Here is a 14,431-nt window from a genome sequence, read left to right as displayed (position 1 = left end):
AGCCGGGTCCCCTGCATTGGGAGCGTGGAATCTTACCCACTGGACCACCAGGGAAGTCCCATGATTTACTTTTTAAAATATAAATTATCAAGGACGCAAGGTTGATCCTATACTCACCCCTCTCTCACCATCTCAAATTTCCATGTGCTCTCTACAGGGAGAAGGAGGGGCACGCCAAGGGTATCTGCATGGGTGTCGTGCAGGAAAAGACAGTGGCTGCTCTGGGCACACCCCTCATTTTATAGATGAGAGCACTGAGGCCTGGACAACTGAAGTGACTTGGCCCTGCAGTCACAGTGCTTGTTCTGGTCCTAAATACAGGTCTCTTGTAGAAGCATAGCCAGATTGCAACACCAAGGCCAGGAGCCCGGCATGGTGACATCGGTGGGGAGGGGAGTGAGCAGACACAGCGGGCACCACCTTTGACAGCCTTCTCCAGGCAGCTCACTGTTTGCTTCCTCCTTTGTCTCTTCTTTATCGTTCTTGTCCTAACAACTCTCATCTCTGAGTATTTCTTTACAATTTATTGAAAATGTGTCTCTTCTGGAGGACGTGCTTGGAAGGAGCAGGCGCCCATGAGTGTGGCTTTAATGACACACGTGGTGCCCTGGCCCCTGTAAAGCCCACGACCTGGGCGGACTAGTCCTGCAGCCTCCATGTTTTGTTTTCTCCTTTCAGATCTTCCTGAGATACAGGTCCAGCTTCTTGTCTGGGGAGGCTCTGGTCAAGGATGCCTTTGCATTTCAGGTCAGCTTGACTCTTGGCCCGTAAAGCCTTTAACAGCTTCTGCCCTTCTCCGCCAGCCCAGGCGGAGGGGGAGGGCTCCTGCAGGCAGAGCCCTGCTACTGGAAGCTAATGAGGCTTAAGCCTTGGGGTCCTGAGAGGGGCCCCGGCAATGCATTCACCTGGGGGTATGTTTTCAGTATATTTTGTAAAACTTGCAAAAGTAAGATATATCTGTATTCTTTTCCAAAAAAAAAAATGAATCCCCAAATCATAGAATTGCTGGGAGGCTGAGGACAAGAAGAGAGGGTGAGGACATGGGGATAGCACCTGCTATAACCTTAGCCCCTGACATGCTGCAGGGACCTAGAACTGTAAAGGACAGTTTCCAGGAACGCTTTACGCTCCAAAGATCCTCTCAGGGTACTCCTCCTTCAAGGCCCCTCACAGGTTACCTCTGCCAGGAAGCCTGCCCTTATTAGTCCAGCTGCAAGCTCTAAGTCGCTCCTCTGGACTCTCCTAGACCTACAGTCCCTCCCTCCTTCTTTCCCTCTTTCCTTCCCTCCTTCCAACAAAAATGTGTGCCTTCTGCAGTGCAAAATATTATAGGGGAAATTGAGATAAAGACTGAAAGACTTTGTTGTGTACTGGTAGAGCCCTAACTGTAATCTAAAACAAGGCAGGCCGTGCCGAGTATGCGATGGTGTGACTGCTTCACTGTTCCGGGGTGGAACTGTGGTTATATTTCTTCTTTCCCCGACTGACCGCCCAAGCACCCAAGTGCCTCCTTTAGTAAGATCTCGAGTGTAGCTCCTCTGCCTGCCTCACATCCACATTGTCTCAGGACCCTACGGCCGCTCCAGGCTTAATGCCAGGTAGAGAGAGACGGAGACGTGAGCCCCACTTACCCAGTAGCTCGCCCCAGTTTCTGCCCTGTTACCATAGCAGCACAGATGGGAGTTGGTGCTGCCCACTCCAGCACGTCCTGGACCACAGTAACCATGGGGCTGCCGTGCAGGATCCCACGCGTAGGTTCCAGAGATTTCTGCTTTTCGTCATTACTCAGCCATCGTTCCCAGAGCCTCCCCACCCTGCTTGGGGGAGTTGGGGCCCAGAGGCTTCCAGCCCAAGCCATGGGTTTGGCATGGACTTCTGGGTGTCAAGCCAGTTCACGAGTCCAGACACCTCCAGCCCACCCCCAACCCTGAATCATGGTGAGGTCCTCTGGGAGCTTTGGTCTCTGTTTGCGCCAGCAACTCTCTGGGAAACATCCACTCCATCCAAGGGGTTCCAATAATGTCAGCCCTAGGAGGAAATGGGGAGGGACCAGGTTCCTGTCCTCTCAGGACAAATTTGTCCATCATGTTTTTCTGAGATCACTTCAGTGTAGGGAGAGGATCACTTCTGTGTAGGCCTCTGTCAGCCCCTCCAAAAGTTCCCTAACACCATTCTTGTAGGGCAGAGGCGGGGAAGGGCTGCTCCCTTTACATTTGCATTTCCAAGTAGGGGCCACCAAGGTTTCAGGGAAAAACAGTGAAGTCCTGCTCCAGGGTGGCTTCTTATGTCCACCAGACAGAGAAACAGTGGCGGTGGCTTCTCACACTTTACAAGGCAAACTACAACACTCTGTGATTCGACCTCCCCAGGCAGCCAGGTTCAGGTGTAACTGGCACGAAGGAAAGTGTCTGGGGAGTCCATTTAGGGAGACATTTTAAAAAATAAGGACAGTGAGGATGCCCCCTTAAGGAAGTGGCATTTGAACTGGAGCCTTAGGACAGGAAAAAATTGGAGGCACAGAGATAGTCAGGAAGAAGAAATGGCTGGGCAAAGGCGTGGAGGTGAGAGAGTTCTGGGCTGTCTAAGGTACAGGGTGTAGTTCAGTTCGACGGGCATGTAAGCTATTTGAAGGAAAGGATGGATTGGAGGATAAACTGCAAGTGTGGTGGGGCTGTCTCTTGAAGAGTCTTAAATGCCAGGCTGAGGCACCTGGATTTGGTCCCCAGGAAATGAGGAGCTATTGAAGATTTTTGAGCAGGGAGGGACTTGATTGGAGCTTTGGGACAGTTGTGATTTCAATAGTAGGTAGGAAGGGTTGTAACCAGGATGCTTGGAAAAAGGGACCAGGGAGGAGGCTGCCTCACACCCAGGTGATGACGCAGGGACCACCAGACTGCCACAGTCCAGAAGGGAGGCCACCGTGGGGAGCGAAGTGGGGGTGTGCAGCTGAGAGACCAGCTCCATGAAGCTCGTCACTTAGCTCCACACATTGCAGCTGTTACTTTTAGCTGTTTGAGGACACAGCCTGGGTCTTACTCATTCTGGTGTTGGTTAACTGACCCTGAGCCCAGCAAAGCCCTGCCCAGTGCCTGGTACGCTGCTTTTTGCTGAATGAATGAGATGGATAAATGATGGTTCTTCTGTGCAAGTGGGAAGTCTCTCTGCCTGCTGGGAACGTCTGGCTCTTTGAGGCCCTGGCTGTGGGTTGGGCTCCCACACAGCCAGCCTCCCACTGGCTGGGCCACCGTTCCCATGACTGTGTGGTCCTGAGCAGCTTGTCCTTTGGCCCAAAACCAGGGCTGAGCTCTTCTTTCTCCAAACCTCCCCAGCAGAGGCCAGAGCTTCCCAACCTTCTAGAGCCAAAAGCTACACACAGGCTTTGCAGCAGGATCCAGGGCCCCCAGAAACAATTGTGTCCCCCTCTGACCTGAGATTCTGGTGGAACAGTGAAGAAAAGCTTAGGGAGAAGGAAGTCATAGTAACAGCTACTAGTTCTGGAGCAAGGACTCTATGCCAGGCACTCACTTCACCTTTACAACCCTATGGGGAAAAGAATATCATTATCCCCCTTTTTCAGGTGAGGATACTGAGGCTCAGAGTGGTTGTTGCTTGTGCAAAGCTCATAACGCTGGAGAGGGTTGGAATCAAGATTGGAATAAGCCCGATGCTCTTGCCTATTCACTTCTGTGCCTTGATATCAGAGCCCTTTCCTTGGTAGACAGTGGTAACGAAGGGGCCTCCAACCTTGGATCTTTGTTTTTCCCTTGGTTTAGAAGAAAACAGTATATCTTTGGTTCATTTGAAAGGGACAGAAACCCATTTGAAACTTGCTTTAAAGGGAGGAGAGAGGGAGGACTGTTTCTTGGCTCACAAGCTGGAAGGCAAGGTAGAACTGGTGCCAGCTGGAACCAGGGCCCCAGAGCTGCCAGGCTCGTGGCCCTCAGCCTTGAATCTCTGCTCATCCCAGGGTGTTAGCTTCATTCTTTCATAACAGATCTTCTCCTGGCCCCCAGCAACACCAGATACTCATTCTTACATGCGTGTCACCCAGCACGGGGGAAATTCTTCTCTGCCTGCTCAAGTTAAAAAATCCCAGGGTGGGTTTTGGATTGGTCTGCCTTGGGTCATGTGACCATTCTTGACCCAATCAATCACTAAGGCCAGGGCAGGGGATACTGAAGTTGGAGTGACCGGAGTCTCATGTTCCCACCCAAAGCCAGGGAGTCAGTTGCTCTGACTGAGTGGAAGCCACCCTCTGAAACTCACCATTTGAAGGATTATTGCCTAGGACCGGCAGGTACTATTAACCCCCCATTATAGAAAACAAGGCAGACAGCTCCCTTTAGGACCTGGATTAGCTCTGTTTTCAGGGTGCCCTTCTATTCTAGGTGAGCATCTGTGGTCTAGTATAGGAGCAGAGCACACGTGGCAGATAGCATACCTGCCTGGGAGAAACAGCAATGGCATGGACCCTTTGATCTGGAGTCCCTCCCAGCTGTAACGTGGGGCCGCCTTTGGGAGTCTAGGCTATACTTCCTGATCGGGGTGCTTAGCTCCTGAGTTCATTGGTCGTAAATGACAGAAACACGGCTCAAATTGATTTAAACGAAAAGATTAAACAGAAAACAAACAAACAGAAAGATTAATTCTGATAACTGAGAAATCCAGAGGCTTCAGGTCCTGCTGGATCCAGGTATGCAGCATCACCTGGGATTTGCCTTGCTTATATCCTGGTTCTGTGTTCTTAGACTTGGCTTTAGTCTTAGTCTTAGTATTGGATAGGCTCTCTTGAGGTTGTGATAAAGAGGTACCAGGCTTACATCCAACCAACTTAGCAACCCTAGCAGAGAGAGAGAGAGCCTGTTTTCCACTAGCTCCAGCAGGAAATCCAAAAGTAGGCTCTTTTTAGCCTGGCTTGGGGTATATGCCATCCTTGAACTGTAGCCAGGGAAGATACCTCACTTTGATGGGCCAAACCTGGAGCCTCTGGGCTGAGAGTAGAGGAGGGGTGGTTTCCTAAAGAAAAGTCAAATTTTTTACCGAAAGAAGTGAGGGAAGGGGCATCCAAGCAGCTGCCGTCCACCAGAGCCACCACTCAACTTCTCTCCCAGTTCAGCAAAGAAACTATCACCTGGCTTGCTGCTCTGTCCATCCCCTCACCAGTGTTAGCTGTGTGTCTCTCCTCCCTTTCTAGAAGAATATGTACACACCTGCTACTTGCATCTCTCCCCGAATCACCCTTCAGAACCATGGATTCATAGACCGTTGGGCTAGGAGGGAGCTCATTGATCTTTGGGCCTCCTGTTGATATTACAGATGGTCAAACCATGCCCCAGAGAGGAGCAGTGACCTGGGCATAACTGCGCAGTGAGTTAAGGTAGAGGCAGGGCTAGAACCAGGTTGTTGGACTTCAATTAAGCGATGTTTTCTTCCTCATACTCTAAGTAGAAGTCGGTGACATCAGGTATCCCTTCCAAATACAAAAAGCATCCCTAATAATAACAATGATAAATTTAAAACCAGTGAATAGCTGCTAAAGACTTTGAGATTGGATGTTCAGTCAAGAGAATAAAAACAGGAGAGGTGAGTTTATCATTAACCAGGCTTAGCATTTCCTAGTCGAACGCCAACTATTCCCTGGCCCCGGGGAGGCCCTGTCCTCCTCTGCACAAATTCCTGGCCAGTGTATTATTAGCCAGTGGTCTCCTTAGCAAAGGCATGCCGGAATGAGGGAGGACTTAAGACAAATGCTCCATGGCCACAGAACTCCCTTTCTCAACAAGATTTACTAATCACAAAGTTTCATTCACACCCTGCACCCCTGCCTATCTCTCTCTCTCTCTCTCACACACACACACACACACACACACACACACGCACACACTTGCCGAGCTTGGGGCTTATCCTCAAGCTGGGGGTAACTTTGTTAGTGCTGAGTCGAATGGAAGACTCAAGAGTTTTCTTTCCGTCCTTTCCATGAGTCATGTGGCCCTAGTCCAAGGTCTTTGGCCCATGTCAGCCTGGGGAAATCTCTGAACTCACTCAGATTTTCAGAATCCAAGCTGCTTCCTGCTGGGCCACGGTCCAGCTCATTGCTCCTCCAGGAAGCCGAATCTCCCTGGGACTCCTTCAGCCCTCAATGTCCTCTGGCACAGTCGACATGGCAGCCACCTCCTGGCTGTATGGTCTCGATTAGTCATTCCACCTTGGCTCCATCTCCCTTCTAGTAACTTTCCACCCACACGATCACCTCCCACCCCCCGCCCCCACTCCCACACCTTCCTGGGTCTGGCCGACCTGGGAGCACATGCTCACTCACTCACTCGTTCCTTCACTATCACTCCAGCCTCTGGAACACACACCCACTCACGAAGCTCAGCAGTGCTGATGAAATGTTCTCCCCGAGGAACCCCTAGGCAGAAAGTGTTTTCATCTCCCAAGGGTTTCGGGGTGTCTGCCTGATGCAGCCTCTGCAGTCCCCAGTGGTCATCAGCGCCAAATGTGGCCAGAAAAAAACACATCAAGTAAGATAAGAACTGACAGGTGCCCTTGGATTTAGTCATTAAGGGGTCACTGGTAACCGTAGTGAGCGTGATTTCCAGAGGAGGGAATGGAAGGGAAGTGGAGAAGGGGTGGGTGCTGAAAGGAGGGGGACGGGATGATGGAACTGGAGAGATCTGATGAGAATTTGGCATCTGCAGAGGCCTCTGAAGGAGACTTTGACAGGCAGAGATAGACAAGCATGGGGGCAGACTGGTGAGGTCACTCTGGGTGAAGGGAATGGCATAAGCAGGAAATCAGGAGGCATGCGGAGCTTCTGTGGCCTTGGAGTAAGTCCCTTCCTCCTTCTGCAAGGTCGGTGGACATTGCAGCAGTGTCCTCCGAGGAATTTTCCAGCTTTGGGTATTTTTGGTTTACTGTGGCCTGGGGCTAGTGACAGGGCTTAGGCCTTGGGGGCTGGGGGTTTGGGAGCTGTTGGGACGGCCTTAGGAGGGCGTCAGCAGCCCTGGCTCAACTCCCTCCATAGAGAGGAAGCGGCAGGACCAGGCCCTGAGTGGGTTTAGCCCTGCCTTCAGAGCCTGTTTCCTGGGAAGAAGATGGCGTCTGCTCGGAGAGTCTGCTCTACACTCTACAGCAGTGGTTCTTAGAGTGTGGTGTCCACGGGAAAGGACAAACTCTCAGGTGCACCCCAGATCTACTGAATCTGAAACTCTGGGGGTGGGGCTCAGAATGTGCATTTCTGACAAATTCCCAAGTGATGCTGCTGGTCAGGGACCACCCTTTGGGAACCACTGGCTTAGAGGCGCTATGCTTTCCTTTTCCCTTGAGTAAGGGTGAGTGCTGGTACTAGCAGTACCGGCCTGCTCTGAGTTTCCACAAAGTGGTGGTCAGGACTTACTCGAGGCTGCTACACCCTGGGCTGAGGCTCTGCCTGGGAGGGGATGCCTCTCCTGAAGACAAAGAAATGAGGTTCCAGGACTGGCACTAGGGCAAACCTCCTCAGGGTCATGGTAGGTCCTTGGCAACCTGCTTAGTGGTTGTCTCTTTGCAGGTGTGTAACCTTGGGCAGGTAACCAACATCTCACAGCCTCAGTGTCCCCACTGTGAAGTGGATTGACATCGACCTCAGTTGCTTTGAGGATCCGTGAGGCACCACACGTTGCGTACCTGGCTCCTAGCAGGACTGCATAGTGCACGAGTGGTAGGAATTAAGGGCACTTTCCTCCCCCTTCCCACAGCCAGCTGCCTGCCCTGTCTTCCGCCATCTCACATGCTACAGGGCCCAAGGGTATTTCCTGGACTGTCAGATCATATTGGCCTCAGGGCCCTTATTTAGTATTAAATGTCCCAGCTTCTCTTCCACCGAAGATCCCCATCTCCCAGCTAGAAAATGTCTCTTGGTTGCTGCCAGGAGAAAGTCCCGATTCTGCAGTCGGGTTCTGCTGCCCCGGGCCCTCTCCTTGCTGGCCTGAGCCATCTGTGCTAACCTGCCAGGCTGCCGAGCGGTCCCTCGCGTGATAAATTGAACAGGCAGTCTAGACAGTACGTGATCCTCTCTGCATTTTTCTCCCAGGGAGAGCAGGATGCTGTCACCACCGTTGTGTTGGGGGGTGTGTCCAGCACCAGGCGGCCTGGGGAGTCACAGGGCAGGAAGAGAGTTGCTCCACCCAGTGCCTGCATTCCCTGTCAGGTGACACTCCCATGCAGTGAAGCTGGTGACAGGGATGTCAAGTGGAGCAGATCCAGACAGAACCCGCGGCATTCATCTGGGACGGGAAAGGGAAAACAACCTCAGCAGGGCTTGTTTCTCTTCTCCAGGGGAGCTGCCTAGGCAGAGTCTCTGTTCTCATCAGGGACCACTCTGTAGTCCCGATTCATTTTGAACCAGAGCTTGAACTTGATTGCTCTACACTCTCCTTCTGAACAATGAAAACACCTCTTCCTCCACCCCTCACCCCTCTCGGCAGCCCCTCTTCCTTCCAGCACAGCTAAGCTCCTCCTGTTGTCTCTATACTTCCTCGGGTCCCACTCCCTCCTTGGTTCGCTGATACCCGGCCTCTGTGCCCATCCCTCCTGACACTGCTCTCACCTAGGTCACCAGGGAGCCCTGAATCGCTAGGAGCCAAGCATCCATCTCAGTCCTTACTGAGTTCTCTGATGCATCTGGCACAGCTGATGGACCATCCCTTCTAGAAAAGCTGCCCTCAATTTCCATCGCACCCCTTCCTGGAAGTCCTTCAACCACTCGGTTTCTTCTTTGTCTCCACCACGCGCTCCTCCTCCTTCTCTCACCCTTCAGGGATGCTCACCCCAGGGCCCTGTCCTCAGCCACTGCTCTTCTCTTCCAGGGCAGTTTCCTCAGTGAACTGCATCTGCCCCGTGGCTTCAACCTGCCCTCAACCGAGCCCTGGCCCAGAACTCTCCTCAGAGCTGCCGGCCCTTCTGCCCACCTTCCCAGTCCACAGTCCACTCAAACCCACAGGCATCTCAAACCCAGCAAGTCCAAAACTGCACTGATGAGGTGCCCCCAAAGCTCTCCTGTGCCTGTGCTCCTCCCTTGAGAAGTGTCCACCTCTTATAGAAAATTATAGGAGCAGATGAGAAATTAGAAATGGAGAAAGAAGAAAACAAAGTTTCCACAGTCCCAGCACACAGAAGCAACTACCTTGACTATTTGGGTGTATGCGTCCCAGCCTTCCTTCTGTGCTTTTAATATTCCATTTTCCCCACTTAACATTCTAGCATAAGAATGCTCCCATGTTATTACTAATTCTGCATAACTTATTATTTTAAAGCTATTTGGAACAGATAGCACATTCCAACTGTACAAAAGGGGATTTGGTAAAAAGTAAATCTCCCTCCCACCCCTGACCCCCAAGTCATCCAGTTCCTTCCCCAAGGTAGCTGCCATTCCTGGTCATTTGCGTATCTGTCTAAGGATGTCTGTGCCCACACAAGAGCACCTGCAATGCCACCCGCATCTTTTTTACTCATAAAGTAGCACACCATGCACCCTGTTCTACACCTTCTCTTTTTTCATTTATTTTTAAAATTTTTTAATAAATTTATTTATTTATTTATTTACTTGGCTGAGTTGGGTCTTCGTTGCTGCACGCGGGCTTTCTCTAGTTGTGGCGAGCAGGGGCTACTCTTCGTTGCGGTGTGTGGGCTTCTCATTATGGTGGTTTCTCTTGTTGCGGAGCACGGGCTCTAGGCGTGCGGGTTTCAGTAGTTGTGGCACGTGGGCTCAGTAGTTGTGGCTTGTGGGCTCTAGAGTGCCGGCTCAGTAGTTGTGGCTCACGGGCTCTAGAGTGCAGGCTAAGTAGTTGTGGCGCGTGGGCTTAACTGCTCCGCAGCATGTGGGATTTTCCTGGACCAGAGCTCAAACCCGTGTCCCCTGCGTTGGCAGGCGGATTCTCAACCACTGTGCCACCAGGGAAGCCCTCTTTTTTCATTAACAATCTATCTTGAAAATCATCCCCAAACTACTCCTAGTGAGTTTCCTCACTCTTGTTTCCTGACTTTGAGTGCACCACTGCACAGCCATACCATAGGTTATCAAACTAGTCCTCCACTGAGGGACATTTAAGTTGTTGCCAGTCCTTGTTATTCTAAGTCAGACTGTAACAAGGAAGTGTGGGGCAGGGAAGGGGAGGCCCTGGGGAGAAGGAAATGGGCACGAGGAAGCTTTGAAGGAGAAATTGAAGAGGCTTGGAGTAAGTGAAAAGCAGTCATAAGCCTGGTAATAGGAAAGAGGGTGACAGGAGGAAATGCAGATGGCTGGTCCACAGTGAGTGTCGTTCGGAGCTCACTGGCACCGAGTGGAAGTAGAACACTAGAAAGATGAGGGCCTCTGATTCAGGCCCGAAGCACAGGAGGGAGGTTAAGGCCAGCGTCATGGGCCAAGGATTGAGCTCAGGGTGGAGGACGGACCCTGTGCTAGGGAGGTGCTGGGCCCTGAGCCAGCTCCCAAAACCCTCACAACAACCTGAGAGGTAGTCACTTCCTCCCCACTTTACAGACAAAGAAGCAGGTGATAAAAAGTGGTGGACTCAAGTCCTGCTTCTCTACCACAGCCCAAGGGGTGCCTGGGTGGATGGTTAATGTTTAGAGGGGAACAGAGAGGACAGCTGCCTCCAGAGAGGCCCCATATGCGATTTCATGCACTGAATTCAGAGCTTCTTCCCTGACCCCGTTGGGGCTCTGAGTGGCAAGCCCTTGGATGAAGTGGCTGTCTGGGGCCTCCGAGGCCCTGCGTGGTACCCTGCCACCTCTCTGCCTCTAACCCCAGGGTCTGTGCTCTTTGCTGGCAGGTTTTGCCCATCACTGTTTTCTTCATCTGTGCCATGTCCGTTCTCTACTATGTGAGCCTCATGCAGTGGGTGATCCTGAAGGTGAGTTCTCAAGGTCCCAGCCTGGGCCCTCCCAGAATCACAGGCTGACAGGAACCACACTCTCCCAGAATGCCTTGCTCCCAAGCCCACACCCTCCCCAAATCCCCTGCTCTGAGGGCCTGGACCTTCCAGCATCCCCTGCTCCCCAGCCTCCTCTCAGAGTCTACTACCAACAAAACAACTTTTCACAGAGTCTCTTGTCATGCTACTAAGGAGAAATGGCACCAAAATCCAGTGGGGTCTTTGGGGGAGGGAAGTTTACAGAACTGGGGCTGCATTGAAGAGAAGTGTTAGGGGAAAAAATAATTTACACCAAAAAGATCTTGAGAGCAGTGGGTCACGTGGGCCAGACTTAGCTGATATAAATGTCAAATCCTGTGCTTATGTTCATAAAATCTGCTGCACAAAACCAGGATGCAGGAGACAGACAGCATTGGACAAGAGATTCTGAGGTTTTTAGCTGATTGAGCTCAGAATAAACCAGTATCATCAGGCAGCTGCCAGTAGTGCAGCCTGTGGTTATGTTAAGAGTGCACAGTGCATGGCCTAAGGGAGACAATTATCCCCAAATCTGGAGAATGTGTTCAACCAAGGGGCTATGACAAACTGAACTATCAGTGGGTTCAGTTTGAAAGGGCCTGAGACCATACATTCCATAGAATGGCTGAAGGAAGTAGGGATGAAGGGCCAAAAAAGAGAAGGCCAGGGTGAAGAAGGTTACGGGTAGGATTCTAAACACTTATAGAAGGTTAGGGAAAAGGCAGCCTGAGAGGTACCTGCAGTGGAGAGAAATTCCAGGGAAGCAGATTTCATGTTGATTAAAAGAAAGAAGTTTTTAATACAGTGTTTCCCAAAGCCTTTCCCAAAACTCTAGTTTCACAGCAAGTTAATAAATGCTACTAGGTAAAGGGATCCCATGGTCAAATTGTTTATTTTATTTTATTTTTGGCCGCGCCATATGGCCCAACCAGGTATCAAACCTGCACCCCCTACAGTGGAAGCGCAGAGTCTTAACCACTGGACCGCTAGGGAAGTCCCTTGGTCAAATAATTTTATGAAGCTAAGCTAGACACCAGGCTAAACAAATTTAAACAAGTTTTGTGCAGGACTTCTCAGAGCCTTTAATAAACTGGTAAGTATTGGTCATCTCCAAGGTGTGTGTGTACAGCAATTCTCAAATATATTTGACCAGGGAATCCTTTTTTCATGGATGATAAGCCCCCATCAATGGAGGTGTGGAAGGAGAAGATGAATGGACCTTTGGGGAAATGTAGGTAAGGGAGTCCTACGTGGGTTGGGAGTTGGAAGGAAGACTTTTAAGGTACTTCCACCCCTGACTCTCTCTGTCCCTGGGGCTTGCTGATACCAATCCACAAAGAGCACCCTGCTTCCTTCTAGATCTCCTGGCTGATGCAGGCCACCATGGGCCCCATGGCCACGAAGACCCTGAGTGTGGCTTGAACCATCTTTGTGAGCCAGGTCAGTATTGCAGCCTCCTTCCCTCAAGGAGGGCGGGTGCCCTGGGTCCCTAGAGCTCTGATTCAGTCAGCAGAAGAGCCAATCAAACCTTCTCCCAGGGTCACCAAGGGCTGCTGCCCTAGGGATGCTCCATTTGGGGATACACTCCTTGCCTGGGTCGTGCCAAGGAGGATAGTATCTCCCTGGTACCTCTTCCCACCCTAGGTCTAGGCTGTCTTCATCAGCTTAGAGACTCACAAGTCCTACAGATGGAGTCCAATGTTCTCCTCTTAATACAGGCAGAAACTGAGGCTCGGGGCTGGGAATGCCTTGCCAAGATCCCACAACATAAGCCAGAACTTAGAATCCAAGTCTTCTTCTTCCTGGACAGGGTTCCTTCCACAACATCAGTTTGTCTTTTTCTCCCCCTCCCTCTTTCTGAAAATGTATTTTCCAATCTAAGTGTGACTCTGAAGGGACTATCAGTCCTGAGTCCCTTGCAGAAGGCCGGACCCTCCTAGGGGTAAGACTCTGGTGACTGTTCCAGAATCCCGGCCCATCTGCCCAACATGTAAGTCACCAAAAAAACATACTTGCCAAAGTATGCCATATTTCACTGGGCAGTTTAGGAAACTTTGGAGGATATTTGCATCTTTTTTGCTATAATGCAAATGTGTAGATTTCAAAGGTTTTTTTTTTTTTTTAAGCCAATTAAGACAGATGTGCTCTGAGATAAATAGTCCAAAATCCCTTAGTTGTTCAAAATGAGGCAAAAGAGAAAAAGATATTTCAGTATCAGCATTTATTTTATATAAAATGCTGCAAATGTAATCAATGGTTTTTGCTGAGAAAAGACAAATCTTAGGTGAATAGGACACGATAACCGAAAGAGCTCCAAAGGTGAATTAACTTTCACGGGGACGGGGAACCTTCAAGGATTAGTGGTATCATTTCAAGCTCAGTGTTGGCAGGCCTGGGCCCTATTCTCTTCTCTGGCCACAGTCTGTCCCCAGGGGATTGCCCCAGCCCCATGGCTTAAATACTTCCTCTCCCCTAAACTCCAGTCTGATATATATATAACTGCCCCCTTGACCCTCCACTTGGATATCCTTAGATAATTTACTAGGCAAGTCCAAACAAGCAGAACCCTTAATTCCCTCCCTCAACACACATGCACGTCTCCAAGATTTTCCCTTCTCAGTAAATGGCAACGTCTTCAATGAGGTTGTTAGACAAAAATCGAGGAGTCATCCTTCCTTCCTTTGCTTCCCTTGCTCCCAGCTGCATCCAGTCCATCAGCAAGTCCTGACAGCTCTGCCCCACATCACATCCCAGACCTGCCCTGCTGCCCTTTTGCTTTTTTTTTGCTATGAGCCACACTTGTCTCTCACCTGGACACGACAACCACCTCCTCTCTGTTCTCCCTGCCACCATTGCTGCCCCTACCCATCCTTCACACACAGGCTGGAGTAGCCCTTTATTTATTTTTTTTTTTTTAAATTTATTTATTTATTGGCCGTGTGGCATGTGGGATCTTTTTTTTAAAATTTATTTATTTTTGGCTACTTTGGGTCTTCATTGCTGTGCGCGGCTTTCTCTAGTTGCAGCAAGCAGGGTCTACTCTTTGGTGCGGTGCGTGAGCTTCTCATTGTGGTAGCTTCTCTTGCTGCAGAGCATGGGCTGTAGGCATGTGGGCTTCAGTAGTTGTGGCTCATGGGCTCTAGAGCACAGGCTCCGTAGTTGTGGCACATGGGCTTAGTTGCTCTGTGGCATGTGGGATTTTCCTGGACCAGGGCTCGAACCCGTGTCCCCTGCATTGGCAGGCGGTTTCTTAACCACTGCACCACCAGAGAAGCCCAGCACGTGAGATCTTAATTCCCCAGCTAGGGTTCGAACCTGCGCCCCTGCATTGGAAGCGCAGAGTCTTAACCACTGGACAGACAGGGAAGTCCCCTGGAGTGGCCCTTTAAAAACCCAAGTCAGGGACTTCCCTGGTGGCGCAGTGGTTAGGAATCCGCCTGCCAATGCAGGAGACACGGGTTCGAGCCCTGGTCCGGGGAGATACCACATACCGCGGA

At 50.8% G+C, this 14,431-nt stretch overlaps 1 protein-coding gene across 1 annotated transcript in view; it reads left to right on the top strand.

Annotated features, from left to right (window-relative positions):
* The window catches only part of SLC28A1 (solute carrier family 28 member 1), a 56,286-nt gene that overhangs the window by 25,961 nt on the left and 15,894 nt on the right, over positions 1–14,431 (top strand). Inside the window, 3 exon segments of the mRNA XM_027089160.1 lie at positions 679–747; positions 10,815–10,895; positions 12,294–12,374. Coding sequence (XP_026944961.1) covers positions 679–747; positions 10,815–10,895; positions 12,294–12,374 — 231 coding nt within the window.

The sequence above is a fragment of the Aethalodelphis obliquidens genome, unplaced genomic scaffold (genome assembly GCF_003676395.1).
Source record: "Aethalodelphis obliquidens isolate GAN/ISIS:26980383/991018 unplaced genomic scaffold, ASM367639v1 scaffold65, whole genome shotgun sequence".
NCBI classification, from domain to species: Eukaryota; Metazoa; Chordata; class Mammalia; order Artiodactyla; family Delphinidae; genus Aethalodelphis; species Aethalodelphis obliquidens.
Note: the sequence above shows the minus strand (reverse complement) of the source record. Positions and strands in the feature narration are given on the sequence as shown.